This window comes from Trichophyton benhamiae (genome assembly GCF_000151125.1).
Source record: "Trichophyton benhamiae CBS 112371 chromosome Unknown contig01293.0, whole genome shotgun sequence".
Lineage (NCBI taxonomy): Eukaryota > Fungi > Ascomycota > Eurotiomycetes > Onygenales > Arthrodermataceae > Trichophyton > Trichophyton benhamiae.
The window spans coordinates 773,178-797,666 of record NW_003315113.1 but is presented as its reverse complement, the minus strand read 5'-3'; the positions used below and the strand labels follow the sequence as shown (position 1 = coordinate 797,666).

The window sequence follows — 24,489 nt, the reverse complement described above, 5'->3', positions numbered from 1 at the left end:
GCCAACCTGACCGCACTTATAGCATTCCTGGCCGCCAGAGCCGCCGGAGTAACCGCCGGAGTAGTTGTTATCGCCAGAGCCGCTGGATGGGCATTCACGAGAGATATGACCGGTCATACCACATCGGTAGCAGGACTTCTCCTTTGGAGGTTGGGTACACTCACGACCTAGACAAGAAAGAAAAAGAAAGGGAGTCAGCTACAGAGAGATTTAAAACACACATAACGAATCCTTCCTTTTTTCTTTGCGCTCCGCTTCCACACTCTCCTGCTCTCTCCAAAGCCTCTCTTCCCCCTTGACGTCTACATCTGCTCTCCGAGTGCAATGTCAAAAACTCACTGACGTGTCCCTGTCCTAAAAACGTAGAAGAAAAAAATTAAGATCTGCATACTTCCATAGTAGTTGAAAAAAATTCGCGAGTTGCATATTCCTCATGACATACCACCGCAGTTGTAACTGTATAGGATCAAGAATCTAGATTTTAGCGAGCGTTCCAATTTTTAAATTTTTTTATTTTTATTTTTTATTTTTTAATTTTTTTTCATGTCTTTCTGGGGTTCCTTCGGGAAATGAATGGAAGAGTGACATTTCTCTGAGCATACCATGTGGGAGTTCCCTTCTTGGGGCAATCTCGTGCCTATCAGGGACGAATTAATGTTATCCCACGGAGAGACGAAGAACGTGGCATATTAACCTGATGAGAGGATTCGCCACCTGAACAGCTCCGTTAGCAAAAGTGCACAGTAGACACAGACGAAATAAACAAGATACGGTGAAGAAGAGAAACAAAAGTGAAAAGCGGCCCAACGAGAGGCAGGATAGAAGGAAGAAGGGCAGCATAACAGTATAATCTCACGCGCAGAGGCAATTGAGATGTCGTGGTATACCAGTCCATCACCCATCCATCCTGGCAGTCCACGGGGGAGAGTAGAGGCAGAATTCAGAGGCGCAACCCACAGTTGAAGCATCCACGACCGCTGGATTGATATTCCATCTTGTATCAAGGCTGGCTCTTCCTTTTGATCCCCTTTCCTTGCTTCCTTTTTGTTCTTATCCGGACCTGACGGAGGGATGTGGTCTTTTCCCTTTGCTTTCTGTGGCTTCCTTTGTTCAAGAGAAGAAAAGTCGAGAGAGATTCTTTTTCTAGAACAAGAAAAAGAAGAAGATGATGATCAGTCTGAGATAGAAGAAGAGAGGAAAACACGAAGAGGAGAGAAATGAATATATTCCTTCTGGTTTGTGTGTTGTTTGTGCGTGCGAGAAACTAGACGGCAGAGGAACAGGTCGAAGGCGGCTTTTCTCCCAGGCGGCCCTAAGAAGGGAGAAAAAAAAAAAAAAAAGAGGGGGAGGCAAAAAAAAGGAACCGGGTTCAATAGACACACCAAAACGGGGACGGAGGAAAAGCCAACAGACAAGCAGCAGCGGTCAGTCTACTTACCTGGTAGATGCTGGGGATGGCGGCGATAGAAGACGAGGAGGTCGAGAAAAAAAGGAAAAGGTAGGGGTAGTTTTTTTTTTTTTTTTTTTTTTCTTTTAAAAAATGGTGAAGGGAAAAAAAGTTGCCCTTTTTAGCTGATTTTTGCCTCCAGTTCCGTTTTGGGTCAACAAGGCGAAAGCGGTCTGGCCGGGCAGTTTATATATATATAAAAATATATAAATATAAATATATATATATATATATAAAGGGGGTCGAGAAGAAGAAGAAGAAGAAGAAGAGAAGAAGAATATATACTTGACAAGGACGGAAGAAAGAAAGGTCAGAGAAAAGGCGAGAAGGGTGCTGCAGACATACGGCTTCTCTCCTAGAAAACGCGTGATACATAGATAACTCGCCTTCGAGCCATCTCAAGCATCACCGCGAGCACAGGCATTGGAGACCGAAGAGAGCGAGGAGGAGACGCCAGCTGTCTGTCCTCTCTTCTCCACCGGTAAAGCCACTGAAAACCGGGAAGAGGCACTCGTTTTTTTATTTTCGTGTTTCTTTTCTTCTTTCTCCTCTCGCCATCATATCTCCAATCCCTGCCCGCGCCTATCTTATAGATATATCTGTAATGGAGTATGCTCAAGGGCAAGGCGAGTAGGTGGCAAACACGGCTTGCATTATCTTCCCCTAGAGGCCACGGACAGAAACGGAGGGAGCGGGAGGGAGACGGAGAGGGTAAGAGGTGGAACGAGCTGTCATGGCTTGACCCCTGCGCGAGAGACGGGGAGGCAGAAGAAGGGCTTAGGAGGCCGGGTTTCCCTCTCTTCCTCTCCTCTGATTGACGCCTGTTTGTCCAACCGAGAAGAGAGAGGCAAAACGGCCTTCTGTTTTCATCCTAGCGGACAGTGGTTGGCAGGAGGGACGGGGGGGGGAAAGCCATTGCCTTGCAGTGGACGCCAGCTGGTGAGTGACAGGTCATAATGGGAGGCGTGGCCAGCGGCCCTTTTCCATTTCTCTTCTGCCTGGTTGGGTTGCAGGTGCAAACGCAGGCAGGTCTCTCTTCCTCTGTAGTGTAAGTAAGTGTGTGCGATCTCAACGGGCTGTATGATCGATCGAGCCGTTCGGAGAATTTCTGGACGATCCGTTGCTTCTTATACGTATTCCTTTTTCTTTTCTTCTTTGGTGGCTTGCTCTGGCTATCCCTGCTTCTTCTTTTTTTTTCTATCAAGGTCGTTGGCTAGTTATTCGTACAAGGTCCTCAGGTTCCGATTGCCGCGAATCATGGATCGAATGAACGTCAAAATGTGCCTGAGGGTCCATGGCCGGCTAGGGGCCCTCGGTGGTCGATTGCCAGCTATAGTAGAATGGGTCATGTATTCCGGATATATGAATACTTACAAGCAGCCCAATGCCCGCGTGAAGCCGGCAAGATTGCAAGGATAGGTCTTCAAGGGGTGAAGGAGGAGAGAGGAAAATGACTCTCATTTAAATGTAGCCTGGGGGAGCACCGTCATCCCTAGATGTTGTCCAATTGTATGTACAAGAAAGTAAGTAAGATTAGAGTAGTGTTTGGCTTCGACGACTATGTAAAGTCGTAGCAGCCGAGTAACTGTGTGCCTAGACTCTGCTCACGGAGAACTACTACTTGTTTGTCGTCGAACTCGACCGGCCCCTTGATGCAGGAGAGCGTGACCTCGGAGGAAATGCCTTTGACCCCTTCCATGGCTGCAACCTGCCTCTTCACCGCCCGGGATAAGACGCTGAACGGGTTGGTTCTTGATCGCCTAGGTTCGGGACTCAGTTGGACGCTTCTATCCCCTACCAAAGCCGCCTTTGATGCTGGGCGAGACGATATCATCTCTTCAAGTTCCCAGATGCGGATTTCGTCTCCCTTTGTGCTCACAGATACTGCTTTCCCTCGCGAGCTCACCTGCACGCCAGACACAGCCGATGTATGGCCCCAGAGCCGTCGACCGGTCTTGATGGATAAGTTATCGACCGTCGATACAACTAGGTACATCGTCAGTGTATTGTCGGCGTGGGACGCAAGAAGATAAGGGTGGGAATATGAAAGTGATGTTGGTGGTTGGGTGTAAGAGAGCGACGGGGTGGAGGAGGAAACATGTCCAGAGGAGCCAAGGGTCGACGTCATCTGCCTGGATCCTTTTATCTGTGGACCTGGAGCCGGTTGTGTCAGTGTGCTGCTGAGATACTGGGAGTCCACGGTCGTTGCAAGTCGAGACGTCAGATCTCCGCCATCTTTACTCCAGTAGAGCTCCTGGATTCCGACAGACCAGCCACAGCCAATGCGTGGGAAGGCATAGCTCACAGATGCAATGGCATGGGTAGACGTTGTCCGGACAGAAAGAGAAAATGGTGACTGTATGTTATTCGCGACAAGCGAGGCAATCAGCCGTATGGAATGTCTCCTCTTTGTCGTCTCATTTCTGTCCAGTCCTAACTGTTGGGAATCATCAGAGAACAGTTGATAAAGGTAAAGGACATTGTCTTCTGATATCGCAAGTAGAAAGTCCTTGTGGGATGCCAGAGCCGTTACGGCTGCCCCTTCCGTCGCCGAGCCTGAGTGCCATAGCTGAAGTTCAAAGGTCGATTCTCCGTCAGGTACCAATTCAAAGGAATGCACGGCCATGCCACCATTTCTAAACCCTATTGTAACGTCAAAATAGCTTTGTTCTAGATCATTTGCAGTTACTGCCATCGCGGTAGGCGCTCCAGGGTCAGTGTAAGCGGTCCCAATACCTGAACACGGTATAGTTGCGAGACACGTTTTGGTATCCTTTATCGACCACGCTCGAAGTCCATTTTCCATATCCGCCGTAAAAACAATCCCATGCTCCAATCTCACCACCACAGGACTGATCGGGTGCTGAGCCACTTCTACCTCTGTAACTCGACATGACCCTCTTGACCAATTGTGCTGAAGTCGATACTGGCCTTTCCAATTCCTGTCCTCACCCACTTGGGTCAGAGGGCCATGGCTAAACCAGTTTGACACCTGAGGCGAGTAGTCAAACGAGCCTTTGACAGTGCTACCCTGCCTGACTTGCCGTATCCGTCTAGCTCTCGGCCATACCCAGCGGGAGTAGTATTTGCGCTTCCATAGCTCCGAGTCTCCTGCGAGCGCCGCAAATCTGTGAGACACCCTGTTTCGAGCACCGGTTAGATAAGGATCAAGGGTGTATTAGACAGTTGATATCGATATACTTACCTCTGGCACGTTATCAGAGCTGGGATGGAGAGGAAACTTAGGACGTGGAGAAGTAGTTCATCACTAAGAGCTGAGAGGCGGTCTGGTTGCTTTGTGCGTTTTAACGGCGGCTCCTCCAGAGAATCGTCGCGTTCGCTACGTTTCGCCATCGCTTAAAACATTCCGCGGCTGCGCTGGGAGTAGCGATCATCCATGCTCGGGTCCTAGTGTGAATACCTATTCCATCCTCGAAGCCCTTTTCCTGTCAGTCTCGACTTTCGGGCCTTGATAGCAGGTTCCCGATCTTATCTTATCTACGATTACGTGACTAAACTCTGATTCACGTGACCACGCGTTCGCGGCCGACGCGTTGTTGCACAGAATGCAGTCAAAGACGAAGACAGAAACGACATCAACGTCCTGCGTTCAGTCAACACCCACGGGATTGCATTCCAAATATACATGGACTCACTAGCACGATTAACAGAAAACCTCTCACAATGCCAACATCACTACAACGAGGCTCTCAGGCTTATGCGGGAGACGTCAAAGGAGTATGAGTCCACAAAACAGGAGTTCGAGGCGGTTTCTCAGAGGCTGAAAGAATATGATAACACTCAAACACGGAATAAGGAACAGATCGAAACCCTATCCAAAGAAAATTGTGCTCTTAAGGCCGCCGTTGATGATCTCAAGCAAGAACTCCGGGATAGAGATAGCGCTCATCTACACGAGGATGACTCCGCATTTGAGAAGAATCTCCTTGATAAGGCGAAAAAGCATGACCCTGAAGTTATTATATACCACTTTGAGTCTTCTCCAGGAATTGTGGACTATGATCTCTACTCTCGCGTTGCCGGCTTTTATGGCGAGCTTTACGCAGAGAATATCAATTTGATAAAGTCATTTTGTAAACTGCGTCGAAACCACAAGGCTTCCAAAGAAAAGCTAGTTCTCTGGAATCGACTGCTGGAGAAGGACAGTTTCGAAACCACTGTTAATGGGGAGGCGGTGATTTTCAAAAGAGTCAGTCCAGAGCACGTGGGGGAAATGCTCATCGCCGAGTCTCCAGTCCTCCCTCCCCTTCGGAGCTATATTGCCCAAGATACCGACTATCAGAACAAGACTCCCACTCGTTCACAGGTCAGAGAACATCATTCAGACCTCGCATCTACCCAATCGCAAGACCTAAGGTATGATGAGCGCCGGCTACCTCAAACCATTGAATCACCAGATACCCCAGTAGTCGTGAAAGAAAGACCAGTCCGCAAGCAGCAAGTTCCAAGCCCTACGTATTGTGCTGTGAAGGTGGAAGAGAGTCCTACCGACATCGGTACCGCTGAAAAACCTTTTAATATTAAGAGTGAGCCAACACCCAGCCCGCCTGGCTTGGTATCTGATATCCGGCATCATGAAGACCATGGAAAACATAACCATGACCCTGTTTCCAGCCCTACGCTTGACCCCATTGAGTCACCACTCCCTAGACCCAAGTTCACAGTCTTGCCAGACAGGCGTAGCCCCTCGCCTGAGCTCCAGGATGATCCATTGGACCTTCCTGCGAATAAACAGACGGAACTACCTAGCAAAAAGCGCGGGAGACAAGTCCTGCGACCGGTTGATACCAATGTGACTCCTACGTGCAAATTGAACGAAGCATCAATACCTCAGTCAAAACGAAGAAAGCCCCATTTCTCAAGAGGAGCTCACGCCATTCCAAGTGTTGCTGAGGACGGCGAAGCTGAAGAATATTTAACAGGCCGGCGATCGTCGCGTCCTTCTATGACTGATAGTGCCAAGAAAAGTACGCCATCAACAAAAATGCGGCAGACACGTCTCCAAGATCTTTTGGAAACTAGCCATACACCAAGACCAGTTTTGCTTTCAACTCCTCAGAGCGTCATAGCTAAGCCTGACAAATTTGTAGCCCCTCAAACACCGAACAATAAGGCTGAAGGTGCGGCGACACCTTATGCTTCACAACAGCCGGAAAGCCATGATATTATTCCTTTTCCAGAGGAAGTGGACGATGATGAGATACGGCCACGATCCTGCTTTCGTGATAGACCAATCAGTGAACTTGGTCTAGAACATTTCAAACTTAACCCGAACAAAAACCAGGGTTTAGATTATGCCTTTGACGAAGTTGTTCGAGATAAGAGCATGAGAAAACAGCTTCGTGGGTGTCTAAGGCAGGAATGTTGTGGCCCAGTCTACCGGAGCATGGCTAAAGACGAGATTGGCGAAGAGCCTCGTCCATTAGGTACATTGTCACGCGCAGACCATGATCTCTTAAAAGGAGATTTAGGTAGTAACTACGGAAAATTCTTGGAGGGCAAGTCCCCGATTGAGATCCGTGATGTGTTAATTGAAGCAAAGGCTAGTGTTCTTTCAAACAAGTTCAGCAAACATCGAAATGCGCACGTCCCTGGAGGGTCACCCCCTGGGTATTGGAGAACCGACATGCCGAACACACAAGAAATTGAGCGGGACAGGATGATGGCACGAAAGTTGGAGCGGGAAAAGGTCCTTGATAGATATAAGGAGGCATGCAAGGATGACGGCTATTGGAAGTTTGCCGATGAATAATGATAATATATCAGCAATCTTTGTCGTAGATAGAATAAGCCAGGCACGTCTAGAGTGTTCAGATGCTCTCATCAAGTTCTAGTGCTTTCCCCCCTGATGGTTTAATGATGTTAGATTAAGGTTTGTGTTAACTAAAATCTTGGTCACGTGGAAGGTCTTAACATCCCCATGCCGAGGCATGTCGCAACTTCGTCCAAACTTTTGTTAACAGCGCAACAATACAAAGTACAACCGAGCATTTGCCCTCCACCGAATGCTGAGAAGCTGCCGTCTTTTCGAAGTTGATCTAATGAAGTGATTAAGATGAGGTCGGTGACGAGTTTCCGAGATCAGATTCCGGAGGTTCTCCAGCCTGCGAAGCTGGTAGAGATGTACGAGGAGTTTGTCACCAAGAATGCTAGCTCAGTTGGTCAGGTTGAGTCGGCATTACGCTCTTTAACATATATCATACCTGGTAAATAGGCTTTAACTTGCGTTGCCACTGTTGGACTCTGCTCTTTGTACTAATACTTCACTGCAGGTCGGTTTAGGGAAGCGGAACTAGCATCGGAATCCAGTGCGTTACTCCTTAACTTCACAGCAGTAAACAAGGCTTCGCATCGATACTAATAGACACCCTAACATAGTTCACTCCGGCGTTCAGCTACTTTCACTCTACCATGACTCTCTTGTGTCGCGTGTTATAGCTCGCCTCCCACTTTCCCAACCGCGCCCTACCCCTACTCCGCACACTCGATATACCAAATACTGGACCTCCCAATCACCCATATACCACAAAGTTGCTTTGGCGCTTCAGATGGTCAAGTATACCGAACTATTATGGGAAATGGCAGCACGCAGGAAAGGCGAGAAACTTCGATGGCGCGTCATTGTTTTTATAGAAGCAGTGAAGGCTTTCTGTCGGTTAATATTATTGCGCTTAACGAACTCTAGGCCTATTGTCAGCCCGCCACTCCCAGAACGAGAGGTTGATCCAAGACAATCAGACGGAGATGATAATGGTGATTTTAATGGCATGGAAACACCACCAAGCGAACCATCTGAAGCTATTGATCTAAGCTGGTCAATGCCTCGAACAGGAATGTCGCTACCAAACCTGCCGGACGCAAATGATATCTCGGCTTATCTTACCTCTAAAGTTTTAACAGCGGATGATGTTCGGTCACCACAAACATTGTTGCACCGGGTTTCTGGAACAGGTCATCTAGCAGAGGTCTTATATATTCTCCGGCCCCTGATTTATGCGATCGCACTCCAGAGATATAGAGCAAAGAAGAAGAGCTGGACTCCTTGGCTTATTGGTTTTGGACTGGAATTTACTTGTCGTCAGCTTGCCAAAAAAGAATTCCGTGATAGGGTAGCAGGAGGCCTTCGTGGCTTATCCAAACTGGAGAGAGAAGAACTCAGCAAGAGAGGCTGGAGCATGGGATGGTGGATTATGAGAGGTGCTTTCTACGAAAACGTTACGAAGTACGTATCTACCTACTATTATCCTGAGTGGACTGAGAAAACTAACGCCTGTGAAAGATCATGGATAAAATCCATTACAAACTCCTTACGCGATAAGCCCCTACTTGGCCTTGTAGGGAGTGTTGTTGAAGACTATGAGTATATTTGGGACAACTACTATTTCTCCACGGCCACAATGTAAGAGCCGATAAAGTACATCTAATTTCCATTCTTGTTTGTCTTTGAACAGTCTTCTCGTTTCGATAATGGGCCAACTGGAGTAGCAAATGAGGCGCGGTTTTTCTTTTTCTTTTTTCTTCATACGGAGCTCTAGGTTTTGGGTGAGATGCTTAGAATATTTTTATTACTGTTCATTTCACTTCTTGTCTAAACATTTTAATTTCCTTTGTTATGTCTCAAATGACATATATATTCTATAACACCCCCCCCCCCCCCCCCCCCCTTGAATTTTGGTATCCGCTTCATCAGCTAAAATATTTCCTCTTGTTTATTTCCATACCAATCCCGCAATTCATTCACTGGGCCTTCAGTCTCTGATTTGGATGTGAAGTACTGAGTTACCAGCATTGTACTATCGTCTTCTTCAGCAGGCCAGTCAACCTTGAGCCCCGATTTTATCTCCAGAAGCTCCTTCGATGTACCCCAGCTAAATCGACATTCAACTCCCCAGCCAAACAACCGGTTCATGTCCTTTTTAAGCCATCCAACACACTTTCCATCAGATGGATACCCACTACCCCAAGTTAATATTTCATCAGCGGTAGTTGCCTCGTCTTCTCCTGTTACTAGGGTCCTTTGCTTTTCCCTTTGATTCAGCCAACTTTCGTAGCATGCTTCCAGGGCAGCATCTCTTGTGACTTTGGCACATACGCTCGCTGCACTGACACAAGGATATAATGAATCAGCCTTTTTGGCTACAGTAATTTTCAAGCCTGGAAAGACTCGTAGCAATCTGGCTTGATGGGTTTCTGGCTTTCCGATGGTGTCAACATAAACCTCCTTAACGTTGATGCCTTGAGTTTCGACCACGCCACGTATTATTTCAATGGTCGCATCTAATGCCTGAGCATTGAGATTATAAACAGCCGCCATAGAAGGTCGTAGCATCCCCGAGGATATGTCTCGGGCGGACATAACTTTGACTGCCCACCCGCATGAGTCGTGTAATGGGTGGCTTTGTGTGCACAAAGAACGCATGAGATTTGACCGGACTTCGGGGGTCAACACCTTACTGTCATCAAAATGGTGCTCATCTGCAAGTAATGATTTGTGAAGATGTATGGGGAGATAAAATGCGCTGTAGACCATGGGACCCAAAACTGGCCCTCTACCCGCTTCGTCGATCCCAAGTACACATGGCGTAGGCTCTGCTTTCTTCTCTTCGGTGGATAATTTCACTGATGGTATGATATTGGCTGGACAGGAGGAATAATGGGAGTAAGATTCCCCTGCTAGCAACCTCGAATGGTCGACCGATGGGGGGACATATATGCCCTTGGAGCTGATTGTCTCGGGAACTGGCTCGTCCAGCAATTCATTCTGAGAATCTTCCATCAAGCAAGGTAGGTGATCCCGTAATCTCAAGGCCAATTTCTCTCTCTTCCTACCGAGGTATTATTAGAAGATAAGCTACAAGCGAGTTTTGAGAAGCTGAAACTCCAAGGTCGTTGTTGACTTCGAAGATAAGATTGATAGTTAACTAAAGCGCGGTTGTTTTGGCGCGTCTTTGGGTTTAGCGCCGCATTCTTTCGTGTGTTAATAATAATAACTAGTTAACTACTCTACTCCATACCGCGAGTTGGTAAGTAATTCATCAAAACCGCATAGCTTGGTGACAGCTACTCAAGGGAGGGACGTTGAATCGCAGACATAGGCGGTCACTACAAGGACAGCCGCTATTTTGGTTGAAGATATTATATACCTTTATCTGGCTGGACCACCTCGCTCGGCAACTCGGTTTCGCATCGGCTGTCTGGATCATATACACATAGCAGCTCTGACAATGGCGGCGCGCAGACCCCCCGTCAAGAGCCGCGAGTTCGATTATTCGAATGTTGGGAAAGCTGGAAGGTAGTTTGGCAACCCCTAATTTGTTCAGCTTTATAACTGACGCGCATTGCATCTTTAAGACGAACTGGAATCACATTAAAGGAAGGCAAACGCGATGAACATGGCATGGAAGAGCTCGAAGGAATGTTCTCTTCCCCCGAGAAATCTCCCGTGAGAACAAACGGGTTCGCCAATGACGGGCTGATGAATTCAGAGGAAATGGAAACTGGAGGAAGTGAGTGACTGTGCCTGCTCCCATCAAGCCGTTTTTATACCAACGGGTGTTCAGTGTGTAGTCTTCTCTACAACAATAGCTTACGGGACATGTAACTACCAGGCAGCAGTATTCCAGATCCATCAGATGTACTGTCCGCCAGACGGGGAGGCCGAAATGCTTACATCCCTCCACCGCGATCGCGCTCTCCGATGAAATCCCTCATGAGCGGATCTCCGCGACGAACCCCCGGGTTGCGCTCTTCTCCTCTACCACAGAGCGAGTTCTCAAGTCCTACTTCTACACATGTGGCTGCAAAACGAACAATCAACCTAACTCACCCGCTACCTCAAGCGTCAAAATCTCCTTTGAAGCAAGCTCGAACTCAGTCACACCCGGGCTCAGAAGAGGAAGAAGAAGCGGAACAGAATAAAGATGAAGACGAAAAAGAGGAAGAGGAAGAGGAAGAGGCGAGTGCGGGCGAGCATGCGGGCGAAGAAGAGGACATAGAACAAGAGGCGAGTGAGGCCGAAGACGGAGGTTCTGAAGCTGTAGCGGGTGATGCTGCAGACTTTTCTGATGACGCCAACTATTTAATCGAGGATGAGGCGGAGGATAATGGGTTTGTTGAAGGCCCCGGTGATTACCATGAAGCCGCCGACCATCGTGATGTAGATGCGGAGTCATCTGAAGCAGAAGAGGAGCAGGCCGGGAAGTCTCCAGTACCAGTACTGGATACTGCAAGTAAGGGCAAGAAACGCAAAGAATCTGACAAGAATGTCGAGGAGAAGGGTGACGATGAGCCCAAACCAAATCACACCGGTAAGGGGCGTGGACGAAAGCCGAAAAACCGGCAGGAAGACCGAGATCAGGAACCCAATAATGAAGACGAGAACCCACGGCCGGCAAAGAAGGCAAAAAAGACTGCTAAATCTAGCAATCTTCAAATGACTGTCGATCAGGAGAAAGAATTGCAAAACGTTGTGGAAAATATCACTAAAAATGACGGACCACTTAATAAGAAACGCAGCTTATATATTCTACGACGGGAGACTCCATCGGACGACACTGTTCGGCATACACGCTCTGGCAGAATATCTGTCCGGCCGTTGGCCTATTGGCGCAATGAGAAGTGCGTTTACGGAACCGGTGAGGCAGAAGTTGGCCAGAGGTTCCCTCTCTCTACAATCAAGGAGATCATTAGGACAGAGGATCCTGTTATCGACCAGTCAGGGAGGAAACGGGGCTCAAAGAAAAAATCAAAGGGTAAAAAGAAGGGAGGGAGTGAATCCGATGATGAGCCAGATGAGAATGCTGAGCCCTGGGAGACACAGGAGGGCGTTTTTTACGGCCCTGTAAAAACATGGGACCCAGAAAAACAGACCGGAACCCAAGAGGAAGAAATGATGGGTAAGATATACTACCTATTTTTATGTTATTCTGGCAAAAATTAACCAACTCCCGACTAGATGTTGCTTATGCTCCCTCAGCGATTGAGACACATGAAGTCAAGGATTCTACATTCCGTTTTGCAAAGATCCTCAGTACACCATTTCTCGGATCTGGGTTTGTGGAAATGCCTCCAAATGCGATCAAGAAGCAGAAAAACTCAAAACGAATGCATATGGTTTTCTTCGTTTACTATGGCAGAATCCGGGTCGATATCGCAGGCTTGCAATTCAGCGCTGGCAAGGGGTGTGTCTTCCAGGTACCTAGAGGTGAGTTAAATATTCAAGCCTGTGTAAGTAATTGTGGATGACAGCTAACCAAATGAACCATTTCAGGGAATAACTACAGCTTTGCAAATGAATATAAAAAACCAGCAGCTATATTTTTTACGCAAGGTTGCATACCCCTGGATGCGGATGGGAATGTTGACACCGGCGTTGCCGCCCCGCCTGTGCCAGAGGCTCCTTCAACTCAAACAAATAACAATGCTACTGAGAAAGGAGGTAAAAAGCGAGGTCGTCCCAAGCAGGGCGCCAAAGGAGGGTGATGACGGTTTACGTACTTTTTTTGATTTCCCACAGTATACGCTACCGTGTACGACTTTTTATACAATATACTCTAGGCATGAGCGATTCTGTACAATGGACCTATACCCTCTGAATATATCTAACGGATACCATCGAGGCACTACGTAAACACTATGTAGAACCGGTAGATGGTTTGTTAAGAGACACTCATCTATTATTATGTTGATTGTAGCCATTGTCATTCATAATATACGTCCGAACCGCATGGTCCTGCCCGTAGTAATCCCTTGCTTTATTTAATAACCACGGATTATACGTACTAAAGAGTGGTAGGAATGTAGATATCTATCACCTGACTAGACCAAATTATCAAGGAAAACTCATGTTTAGATCTCTTCCATGTCCTCGTCCAAATCCAATCCCAGTGGCGGGTAGTCGCCAACCTCAACTTTCTCTGGTTTGACAAAAACACCGCAGTTGTTTGGGCAGGTGAAATATCTCTCCCCGTTCACACTACCATCATTCTTACCAGTAGGCTCGTCAAGTTCGATACCTACCCATATTGGTGCCAAATCATCAGGTATTTCCCCTGAATAAGTTTTGCTAAGGGGCGATGGAATGGCAGGGACAGGACCAACAAATCTGATAGTTCCCCTACGGATATGCGGGGGGCTTGACGGGAGTATTATTGCCCGCTCAGAGACTCTAATTCCTGTTTATTTAAACACCAATTGGTGAGATACTTGAATAGTAATAAGCAGAGAAGGGGAGTACCTTTGGTTTTAATTTCATTGGCATCCTTCTGAACCTGTTGTCTCGCTTTGTCTTCTGGAGATGCAGCATTTGGATCAAAACGTCCAAGTTTTTGAGCTTTCTTCCATGCAAGAACACTATTTGGTAGTGACTCGTAGGTAGAATCCGGGAGTTCAAACTTCTCAGTCGTCGAAACATCGGAGTAGTTTGGACGCGCAGCCACAGGGCGCTGGTCATGGATCTAATACACTGTTAGAACACACCTGTCCAGGCCAAACTTGCATGGGGGGTAGTATCCAGAAACAAGCCAAACAGAATTCAAGTGTGGTTATTCTATATACCTCGATCTCACAGCCCTTTGCAATTCCCCACTGGCTAATAACTTTTTCTTCACCATCCATCCATTGGTGTTCGCGTCCTGGGGACTTTAACATTAACCGTTGGCTGCCTGGAGGAATCCCAGTCATAGTTTCGAGCTTTATTTTGAGCTGTGTGACTGTCCATGATGGAGTTACTCGACGCTCAGTTGCAAAAGATGGTTTCTCAACCGGACTGTCAGAGGCAACTGATACCTGTACTGACACGTCGGCCGGGCTGACAAGAGGATCCATCTTGAGTATAAGAAAATTACAGGAAAGAATCGAGTAGTCGGGTGGATGACGGTTTGCCTTCTGGAGTCCTTGGAGTAACTTGGATGAGTGCGAAGTACTATCAAATAACAAATCACCCCTCAGTTCTTAACGCGGAATAAGCGCAATGTACCTCTTAGTTAACTAACTAGTTAACTTAGTTAAGTTAGCCGCAGCCGCGCGGATGGAGAGCTATCAACTATGGCAATCCACTTTGCCTTTAACCGTTGTCCAAAATCAATCAACGGTCCTTTTTTTAGCAAATATATTTTTCTCTGCATATGGGACGGTCCAAGCTCTATGAAGGTAAATGCGATGGCCAGTAATAGCGAATCCTACGAAGAAGAGCATGTCCACAAGGTCTACCAGGAAATTGCACCCCATTTTTCATCAACTCGATATAAAGTATGTTCGCTAAGTTCCTCGATTATTAAAATAAATATACCTAACAGAGTGTCAGCCGTGGCCAATTGTCGAGAGGTTCTTGAAAGATATTCCCAGTGGCTCTATCGGCCTAGATGTCGGGTGTGGCAATGGGAAATATTTGAAAGTGAATTCCAATATATTTATCATAGCCTCAGACAGGTGAGAGCTTTAAATTGTGCCCCCAAGGATCCCCCTCTTGTCCTACTCTGAACTGATATTTCAGCGTAGATCTGAGGCTTTGACTAAATTCGCAAGACAACATCAACCACACTCAGCGATCATAGCAGACACTTTGAGTCTGCCTCATCCGGATGGTTGCTTTGATTTTGCAATTTCAATCGCGGTGATACACCATCTATCCCTTCCAGAGCGCAGGATAAGGGCAATAGCTGCCATTTTAAATACCCTAAAACCGCCAGCCCTAGAAGATCCAAATGGTGGGAAAGTGCTTATCTATGTCTGGGCCTTAGAGCAAAAGGATAGCCGGCGTGGCTGGGATGCAGATCATGAACAGGATGTAATGGTACCCTGGGTTTTGAAAACCAATGAGGGAAAAGCAAAGAATACAAAAGCTAGAGGCATGAATAAGGCTGAGTCGCTTGAAATCTCTGCGGGTGAAGCTGGCAAGACAACAGAGCCAGAGAAGAAACCAGAACCGACTACCTACCTCAGATATTATCATCTTTACCGAGAAGGAGAATTGGAAAATAATATTGCTGCTGCCGGAGGAAGAGTTTTGGAGTCTGGATACGAGAAAGATAATTGGTGGGCGATCGCATGCCCATTGCCACGGACATGAAGTTGTCACTAGGCGGTTGGACGGAAGTATGGTATTGAGAAGAGGACGTCCACTTACCATAGTGTCTACGAATAGAGTTGGCCGTATATATATACAAGAGTAGATATATTATTGAAAATTCAGGAGGGCTGGTATTTTGATTGCTGGTTACATTTCTCCGCTATTATTCAAGTCCCCAAGACAGGAAACACGTAGGAGGGGGAGCCTGTATAATGATATGTTGATTGCTCTGGGAAACAAGGGCTAGTTTACTTGGGACCTGTAAAGAATTTCCTTTCATGGCTACCACAAGGTGGATTCTCTCCACGCTTGGGGAGAGAATTTAACCCTCTCTCCTGCGATTGCTTGGGTTCACAAATAATCTCGCTCTCTCTTATTTCGCTGGGGAGTAAAAAGCCTGCCTTCATAGTTGGATTAAAAGTACTAGACAGAGGATCTTCCCCTCTTATTTGCCATTCCTTGACTGGAGTAACGTAATTTTGAAAAACGACAGCCTTGACATTCTCATCCGTGGGTCTTCCAAGACATAAAACCGGTCCCGAAAATTTGTCGACAGGTTGATTATCTTTACCTATTGTTCTCCATAGCAAAGAGGCGGTAATGGCAGAAGATTCCCACACATACTCAGCACCTTCGATCATTGCTTGTTTTGTTGAATTCGTGGCTATTTGCCCTTCCACTCGTCGTTCTTGGTTTATCGAAACATCAGATGTGGTAGTAAAAACGGGCTTTCCTTCGAGGGCATCAATATAGTCTGCCCATCCAGTGACCATTCCAACACCCGGTGGGCTAGTGATGCGTGGAAGGTTAGAGTCCGTAAACAAAGACAAATCATGGGTGTATCCTGCTGGATAAGGGTAAAGTGGGCTTGGATTATCATATGTAGTTGTAATGGTTCCAATCTAGAGTTATCGGCATTAGGGTTAACGTAATGTGCAAGCATTATAGATAACACTGTGGCCTTACATTGGTGGCTTCACTTGAAAGAAATACAGCCTTCCCAAGGGCCAAAGATCCAAGAACACCCCGTTGACGGCACTCCACCTCACCAGGTAACGTAATAAGAGGCTTATTCGGCAGGAATCTTTGTAACCGCTGCTTTGCTCGGATCATCCAACTGGCAACCCTTGGGAAGCGAGGTACCGAGTGGGGTAGCTTGACGAAGCCATGGGTAACAGTTGTAATTGCTTCTTCACCGCCCACAAGCCGTATTTTTAAGCCAAGGCATATCTGAGAAGTAAAAGAATTTGGAGTAAGTGCAATACCATTACCAGATGGTAATGGTATTGTTTCTCTGCATGGCATTATGTCCACGATGTCAAAACGGGGTAATAAACCGCCTACATGATCTGGGTTTCCGTTGCTCCAGGCACTTTGCATTTCCGCCATATTTCTAAAAAGAAATACGGCATATCCGGATACAAAAATTCTGATCCCTATACAGTTGGGGTAAAATCGTTGGATTTCCGCAATATCCATGGCAGTCAACATTCGACGGGGGTATATGAACCGTGAAATGAGGATATCTCTGGAGAGCATATACCTCAATGGATGAGGCGCATATACTCCGCGCTCAATGTGAATCTCCCTCCCGGCAGCATGGATATAATCAATAATCTTTCAGATGCCTCTACCAGCCAGAATATTTTCCCTGACATTTCCTGGTATACTGAGACGACTTTACTAGCAGACAGCGCAGGATGATAGGTGCGAACTAGTTTCTCGTTATCTGCAGTTACCTCGTCCTCAAGTATGGCTCTTGCAGCTGCAACTTTCGGGCTACCCCATTCTGTTGATTCTGTTTCTGTTGGAAGAATGGATTAACAGGTGTATTGTGATGTGATAAAACAAAACACTTTGCCACACATACTTTCGATACATGAGATAAAAGAGCAGCTCTAGTTTCCATCAACTGGAGTCATTGTAGACGGCCTATTGGCTGGTAGGTCCTGCAGGCTTTCTGGAATGTCAGGGTATCGCCGAAATGGGTCTGCAACACCTGGGTTGAGGCGTCTTCTTTTGTTGCCCGCCATTGTAAATCCTGGTATCATTTGACGGAGAATTCACCGTGTTGTGTATCAAGTTTTTCAAGACTATCTAGTAAACAATAGAGAGAGTCCTGACGCAACGTTGTGATGAAGAGACGTTGGATATCGAATGCCAGTGGTTAGATAGCTGTTTACAAAAGGGGCAACCGCAACAGCTTCGGCAGCCTTAAGAGTAGGTGGGCGGTTGAAGTTGGGTCACATGATGTTACCAAGCCATTGAAGGGAATGTCAGTGCACGTGATAACTATAGAGTCATCCAAATTAGTGGGTTATATAAGCGGACAAAAAGGAGGGAAGTTGCACCAATCAACGACGCGCTTTTCATAAGAGACGAAGACGCAGAACGACGGCAGCTCATCAAACAAAAACATCGACAGAGAGAGACATGAGATACCAGACAGTCATAAATAATTAGAACTACACGTTCCTGAAAGAAGAGACATTAATCCAACAAAGCCCCGGAAGTCGAGTACCAGCAAACAAAAAAAAAAAGGAGAGAAAAGTATATCCAGGATGCAAACCGTCCGCCCAGACCCGCTATGCAGTCAGTCATCAATCGTTCGTATTGATTACGTCTAATGAGCAATTCACTCGATTTTATATTCTCCTCTCATGCGGTCTGGGGTTTGTTCGATATGCCTCCAGTGTGGTAGGACTCGGCGGAGATCGAGGAGGTGATGTTGTGTGGTGCATTACACCAGATGGGTGTGTTGTTGCATATGCTGGAATGCCTGCTGTGAGTTCGGCAACGGAGGGAAGCTGGGTGACTTGCGGGGGGTAGTTTGGACGGCCTGAGCCGATAGTTGGCTGGCTGGCCCTTCGGGCTCTCTGGGGTGGTGATGAGGCGACGTTGGAGAATGTGAACGGAGTGACTCCTGCTCGTTGAGCCATACCGCGTTCACCGATCTGCCAGTGCATTGCTTCGGCTGCTCGCCATGGGATAGCCATCTCCTCGGCGATTTTGGCCCACATATCTGCTTTGAATCTATGCCTGGTCAGTATTTTGTGATGGCCGAAGAGAGGTGGAGGATGAAGGGGAAAACCTACCGTTCATACAAGCGGGCCAATTTGTTCTTTTTATCCTCGTCCCATTCACTCCTCCTCTCGAGGTAGTTCTGATAATGGAGGCGGCAACTTATTGGGCTCCTGTTTGGGAGTCTCTTGCTGATGTCCTCCCACTTCATGCCTTTACCTCGGAGTATGGTAATTAGAGCATCTTCATCGGCCGACCACTTCGACTGCTTCTTGATGCGGTCCTTTCCTGTGGGAGAACTCTTGCCACGCTTCGATGGCACTATCGATTGTTGTTGTTGTTGCTGCTGCATGGAGATCTGGTCCTGTGGAGCTGGCTGGTACGACCACTCCTCAACTGACGAGTTTGGGATGCCCATTTCGATTACTGGTGACTGGAATCCTTCGCTGTGGGCTTTTCTGATTGATGTGTGGATGTTTGCTGATGTTCTTGAATCCTGGAGCCTTATTGTACTCTTCTCCTCATCCTCTGGAGATCCCAGAAGCTTTGAAATATCCACCTTGCCTGTGACAATATATGGAACAATGCGCAAAACCATAATAGGTCTCGCCGCAGCTGTGGACAGGCTTGAATGTCAGCGCAATGTTCAGATATGAAAATGGAATAAGTTCAAGATTCTTGGTGAGGATGGGGCTTCTAATGGCGAAGGAAGAAGAATGATGATTTCTGGGAAATCCAACGCGCCAGGTGTGGGAGAATGGTGGTTATATATCTGCCTCGAAGCTCCGCTTGAGCTCTTCACCGACGATTTCAAAGCGTACGGGTGACAAAAGGGGAAATAAGAGAAATCTGGCGCGGTCGTCTTGCCAGGTTGCATATAGGGGTAATAGTGGCTGGGATGATGGGGTGAGGTTCGGCCTCTTTCCTTTTGCTATAGTCCCACACCCGTCTTTTGTCCCGCTCATCGCGAATGATTGCACGTGTGTATTGTGCAACTCTGGACGAGAAGAAAGTGAAAGAGAGAGGGTTATAGTGAAGGGGAGATTAAGACTGGAAGGGGCAACGCCGAGGAAAGAAAAGAAGTAATGGGTTGGTGGAGGCTGCCAGAAGAAAATTGAGACCTACCGCTATGTATGCAACGTCCACAACTCCCTCGAGGAGTTCCAAGGATCAACCCAGGAGTTTATCGGGACTCGATGTATTCTCTCCGGATTCGGTAGCACACAATGGTCTATGACTCAATCCGAATACCTGTTCGAGTGCTGATTTTCGGGCAGATGTAACTGCAGCTATTGAGAGACGGTACAGCGTCGTCGAGGCGGTGGGGATGTCGAAATTTCAATCTTCCCAAAGCTGAACTGTGAAAGAAAAAGGGGGGATTTTTTTGAGGCGTGAAAAAGAAGAACGTATCTCCACGACAGAAATATGAAGTTTGATGCGAAGATGACGGGTTTAGCAGGATGCGGCTGCAGCTGTGTACAGGGTAACCCGTGCCAACGACCAGAGTACGAACAGTCGGTCAAGTATATTGAGAATTCCCTCCAACTTTGCAAAACGAAAAAGAAAGAAGCCGCGAACCCGAGGACAGCCAATATTGGTGTACAGAAAGGAGAAAATGTGGGAGGGTAGTCCTCAAGGATTTTTCTTTCTTTTCCCTCTCGTTTTTCCTCTCCTGACCTGTTCGTCGGATGTGATTTCACTGTCTTGGAGAAAAGCGGTAGATACCTGGGAAATCCCAATCGGAGCTGAAGAATGACCGTGCTTTTTGAAGCTGGGCTTACCAAGCCAATAAGGGAGAGAGGAACTGAGAACTGCAAGCAGCAAGGGGCGGTGATCAAGCTGTGACCAATTATTGGATATCTAACTCTTTGCCCAACCAAGCCTGAGACAACGAGCAAACAGCATATCCCGACTTCTCTAGTCGACAGAGGGAAATTGCAACGAAGGCGGCTGCAGAATAAGGAAGAGTCCAGACGATAAGCACGATAAAACAAGGCCAGAGGCGAAAGTGCTGTACTTTGGAGGGTATCCTCTTTGTTGGGGGAAGGAGGAAGAAGCGGAAGTCAGAGCTGAGCTGTGAACTATGGGTCCGGTCTTAAAAGCAGCTGAAAAAAAAAAAGGGGGGTAGGGGGGAGAAAAGGATGGAGATTGATGAGCGACTGGAGATGTGCTGAAGTTGCAGTGCGCAGTTGAACTAACGCCACGAGGGTTATGTATGTCCTCTGCTTCCCTCCCGGGTATACTTATGGACTGACGGGTGCGTATGTGGCGTGCAGAAAGGACGAAACCGGGCGGGTGGAATGGAGGTTGAAAAACAAGGGGGGAGGTGATGCTTCTGTTATATCTCTATTTTTAATGTGTTTCTTTTTGTAAACACTTCCCAAAAGCCTCTCCCATCTCGACTCCATCTGCCTCCGGCTCTCGACCAACCTCCGTTCTATATCTTGGTGTCTCCTCTTTAGCCGCCTGTCACGCTCGCTTTTCTTTTTCTTCTTTCTTTTTCATCTCTCGTTCTTTTTCTTTTTCTTTTTTGTTTTTTTTTGCAATATCTATTTACAATTTTTTTTTTTTTTGGAGCTTTAGCCCACCTGCATTACCCGGTGATCAGTACGGGGTATGGTGATGATAATAGGGCACGTACTAACTCGCAGATATTATATTCTTAATCGACTATCGCGCCAAAAGTATTATCTGCATTCCAACGGGTTTCAGACTGTTACTTTTTCTTTTTTGTATTTTTATTTTACAAAAAAGAAAAGGCCAGTCAAAAAAGAATCGGTCAGTCAAATAGGAACCTGTCATTTCGCTTCTACCGTCATTGCCATTCCATCTCCTGCTCTGCCATTTTCTTTTTATTCTTATTGAAATTATTATCCTTGTCCGCATCTACCTTCTTCTTGCGTGGCTCCACTGTCTTTTTGTACCCTTACTCTGCTGCTGTACTTTTCTTTTCTTTTCTATATAACTAACCAACTAGTCTCCAGGTATAAAAAAAGAAAGAAAATAAAACACCACCCAAAGAAGACAAAAAAGAAAAGAAACCAGGAGCAAGATGCGTGGCCCAGCTCGTCCCACTCGTTTGGCTTTGCAGCTGGCTTCATATTCCTGCTGCTGGCGTTGCTAGATCTACAAACTCAAACTTACGAGATTATAGTCGTAGGATGGAGGACTCTCGGTATATACTTACTTGCATCTGCCCCGGCCCACGCTTGGTCCTTGCTGATAACGCCCACACTGGCAGCTATATCGCATTTTCCCCGTTCGTATTCCATGGGTTGCTTGTTGTTGGCTTTCTCCTAGCCGTAAGCTGCTGCTGGCCTGTCTCCTGTGGTTAAGTGATTTTTGTTTTTGACACCACAAGGGGAACAGCGCAGCCTAACGCAGGCATATGGGTCATTCCCGCCACCCCTCTCCCTGCGATTGCAATTATTCTGTGACCACAGGCCAGCAGGAAGAGTGACAGTAGTTGCCGAAGTAGTTATGGTATGGTCAACTGCAGCTGCAAAGTTTCTTACTTTTTTCTTGCCTGAAGCCCGCAGGTGGTGAGGCCCAAACATTGCGGCTCGAGGCCCATGGATAATAAATACATCACCCAACTACCTACTATGACTGCCAGCCGACAGGAGGAGTAAGAGAAAGAAGGCGACGTATATGAAGTAACAAACGAACGAACGAACAAACGAACGAACGAGTGGCTCTGATGGTTACGGGGCTCGAAAGGTGCGAGTTCCACCAAGCTACCACCCGTGCTCACCACCCTCCTTTGAGGCACAACTCCGTTTTTCCTGACAGAATGCATGCTTAACCGATCTGGAGAACGGGGAAGAAGCAACAGACAAACCGACCAGGGAAAGAAAAGAACCGGTGTGGGCGGCATTGGTTCCGGTAAGCTGAAGCGGAGAGTCTTGAGCTAGCAGGTGAGGCATTGCGTATAAATTTACCACAACTGACTAGTTTATCATCATATCGGGATCGATCCCGTCAGGAGGAAAGGGAGGCCCCCTTTGCCTCTCGCGATATAGGTGTATTGCATGCACGTATATACATCTTACACCGGGCTCAAAACGAAAAACTCCAAAAGCAAACCCGAAGGTGGGAATTAGCCGGACATCGACTTATCAAAAAGTAAGGCAACCGCTCTGCCGGCTGACGAGGATGGGAATTCTCCGGGGGACCGCACTCCTTCAAGCATCGCAGGCGGGATAGCTACCTATCTCACATAACAGCAGCTAGCTAGTTCGAAGATGGGATATCCTGTTTCGACTATCAGGATTAATTATATGAACAGACTCGCTTCAAGGGGCATTTCCACCAATAAACCGCGAGGTCAGCCTGGTTACCGGGAACATGGATATTTTGCCTCCCTTTCCCCCTCTCTAGCTCTACCGTTGCTCTGCTCCGAGCGTAGAGATAAGTGACTATATACACACATATAAGTACAGGTAGTCGGAGGATGCCTGGCGACAAACGAAGGCCATCTATCTCTTGCAACTCGCTAGTCTGACGGGCGTGCTCCGTAACTAAGGGGGGTGAACAATGAGGAACGAACCCATGTGGACGGCATGGCTTTTTTAAAAAAAAACCGTTACGATTTCAACTTTTCGACGTGACCCTGACCCCCTTGCGCCCTTAGGATCGAAAAAAGGGCTTACGGACTACCTTTCCGGTACCCGGCGAACTCTGCTTGGGCGCCAGGAATGGCCAAGTACTGTGAGGGTCACGATGCCAGCAGACACCGTTGGCCCCTGAACCATGCCAATACAAGGCTCTTTTCCTTCTTCCTGTCCGTCTGACTGGCGCTTTGTATCACGATTGGGTTTCCGTTTCCTCTCGAGTCGTGTCCGTTTAGACATACAGGCTTACAGAAGTTACGTCGATGACATCAGTGGGTGCATTTGCTATAACTAAGCCTTCGCCGTATTCCTTTTTCCTACCTTTCCCCGGCTAGTTCGTTCGCTGGGTTTTAACTCGCATGCTTTTTACGGAGCAGCAGCAGTTCTATCGGTCGGTAGTTCGATCTCTGTCGACTCAGCCGGCTTTCTGTAGAACTGCCGTTGGAACAAGCAAAAAGAAAAGCGGCAAGAAGAACAGTCGGTGGTCGTGCCCGATAGCCTATGTATGGGTATGGACATCGACAGTCGAGCAAGGAGGGCATGCGGCTGGAAGCGTACCCTGTCAAGCAGACTGCTTATCTCTCGATGACCAGCATCTTTATACGTCGAGGTAACTTCGCTTACGACCCGGTGAAGGGTTTCCTGGAGTCTCCATGGCCTCAGGGGGGAGGAGAGCGTCAAAAGGGCATCCACGAGTTTGCAGAGTTCATGGGATTTACTATATACTTATATCTACTGCCATCTGGATATATCTACGACAGGCTCCAAGCTGATACAAAGGGAATATCCAGCTAAACAACTGGCTAATTGTGATGTGTTCCAAACACAGGAGTATGCTCCGGCATTGAGATCCCTGGACCACAGCGTCTGTAATTATTGAACCCAGGGTTTCTTTTTCCAGCCCGCATTCAACTACTCCAAGAAAGAAGAAGGGGAAAAAAGCAACGGGGCCATGAGGAAAAAAGAATGAATGAAAGAAGTGGGAAAAGGGAGACTTGCAAATGCTTAATATTATGCTTCCTGCCGGAGACTGCATCCTCTCTTCCCCGAGCAAATTACGCGAGCCAATCCACATCTGCGCGGACGAACTGGCTTTAACTCAGTGTTTGGACTGTGGGGAAGAGAAGAGGACGGCCCTGCTGGTCGGTTTGTGATGCTCCGTTAGTTCGAGGTGATGTTGACGATACGGAGCTTGCGTGGAAGCCGTTCCAATCGTCTTCACTCGACGAGGCTTCTCCAACTTCACACTAGTTAAAACAGCTGGCCAACTTGCTAGCTCGTGTGCTAAACCACCAGGGACAACTCCTCTCTCTTCCCCA

At 47.3% G+C, this 24,489-nt stretch overlaps 10 protein-coding genes across 10 annotated transcripts; 5 read left to right on the top strand and 5 right to left on the bottom strand.

The window, feature by feature from the left end:
* Positions 1–3,005: 3,005 nt before the first annotated feature.
* Positions 3,006–4,142, bottom strand: ARB_04244 (WD domain protein; the record flags this gene model as incomplete). The annotated part of the gene is made up of 1 exon (XM_003017318.1): positions 3,006–4,142. One exon carries the CDS (start codon positions 4,140–4,142, stop codon positions 3,006–3,008), a length of 1,137 nt encoding a protein of 378 aa, XP_003017364.1.
* A 951-nt stretch (positions 4,143–5,093) lies between these two features.
* ARB_04243 (uncharacterized protein) lies at positions 5,094–7,220 on the top strand (the record flags this gene model as incomplete). The annotated part of the gene is made up of 1 exon (XM_003017317.1): positions 5,094–7,220. The coding sequence occupies one exon, from the start codon at positions 5,094–5,096 to the stop codon at positions 7,218–7,220; it is 2,127 nt and encodes a 708-aa protein (XP_003017363.1).
* Positions 7,221–7,523: 303 nt separating this feature from the next.
* ARB_04242 (uncharacterized protein) lies at positions 7,524–8,871 on the top strand (the record flags this gene model as incomplete). Its single annotated transcript, XM_003017316.1, has 2 exons — positions 7,524–7,674; positions 7,847–8,871. 2 exons carry the CDS (start codon positions 7,524–7,526, stop codon positions 8,869–8,871), a joined length of 1,176 nt encoding a protein of 391 aa, XP_003017362.1.
* A 287-nt stretch (positions 8,872–9,158) lies between these two features.
* On the bottom strand, positions 9,159–10,244 carry ARB_04241 (uncharacterized protein; the record flags this gene model as incomplete). Its single annotated transcript, XM_003017315.1, has 1 exon — positions 9,159–10,244. The coding sequence occupies one exon, from the start codon at positions 10,242–10,244 to the stop codon at positions 9,159–9,161; it is 1,086 nt and encodes a 361-aa protein (XP_003017361.1).
* Positions 10,245–10,865: 621 nt separating this feature from the next.
* ARB_04240 (Cupin domain protein) lies at positions 10,866–12,949 on the top strand (the record flags this gene model as incomplete). Its single annotated transcript, XM_003017314.1, has 4 exons — positions 10,866–10,974; positions 11,077–12,363; positions 12,423–12,648; positions 12,751–12,949. The coding sequence occupies 4 exons, from the start codon at positions 10,866–10,868 to the stop codon at positions 12,947–12,949; spliced, it is 1,821 nt and encodes a 606-aa protein (XP_003017360.1).
* A 366-nt stretch (positions 12,950–13,315) lies between these two features.
* On the bottom strand, positions 13,316–14,293 carry ARB_04239 (uncharacterized protein; the record flags this gene model as incomplete). The annotated part of the gene is made up of 3 exons (XM_003017313.1): positions 13,316–13,518; positions 13,704–13,923; positions 13,946–14,293. 3 exons carry the CDS (start codon positions 14,291–14,293, stop codon positions 13,316–13,318), a joined length of 771 nt encoding a protein of 256 aa, XP_003017359.1.
* Positions 14,294–14,626: 333 nt separating this feature from the next.
* On the top strand, positions 14,627–15,536 carry ARB_04238 (uncharacterized protein; the record flags this gene model as incomplete). The annotated part of the gene is made up of 3 exons (XM_003017312.1): positions 14,627–14,716; positions 14,772–14,896; positions 14,966–15,536. 3 exons carry the CDS (start codon positions 14,627–14,629, stop codon positions 15,534–15,536), a joined length of 786 nt encoding a protein of 261 aa, XP_003017358.1.
* A 248-nt stretch (positions 15,537–15,784) lies between these two features.
* ARB_04237 (uncharacterized protein) lies at positions 15,785–17,075 on the bottom strand (the record flags this gene model as incomplete). Its single annotated transcript, XM_003017311.1, has 2 exons — positions 15,785–16,438; positions 16,503–17,075. The coding sequence occupies 2 exons, from the start codon at positions 17,073–17,075 to the stop codon at positions 15,785–15,787; spliced, it is 1,227 nt and encodes a 408-aa protein (XP_003017357.1).
* Positions 17,076–18,181: 1,106 nt separating this feature from the next.
* On the bottom strand, positions 18,182–19,155 carry ARB_04236 (uncharacterized protein; the record flags this gene model as incomplete). Its single annotated transcript, XM_003017310.1, has 2 exons — positions 18,182–18,569; positions 18,632–19,155. 2 exons carry the CDS (start codon positions 19,153–19,155, stop codon positions 18,182–18,184), a joined length of 912 nt encoding a protein of 303 aa, XP_003017356.1.
* A 4,516-nt stretch (positions 19,156–23,671) lies between these two features.
* Positions 23,672–23,965, top strand: ARB_04235 (uncharacterized protein; the record flags this gene model as incomplete). Its single annotated transcript, XM_003017309.1, has 1 exon — positions 23,672–23,965. The coding sequence occupies one exon, from the start codon at positions 23,672–23,674 to the stop codon at positions 23,963–23,965; it is 294 nt and encodes a 97-aa protein (XP_003017355.1).
* Between the last annotated feature and the right edge of the window lie 524 nt (positions 23,966–24,489).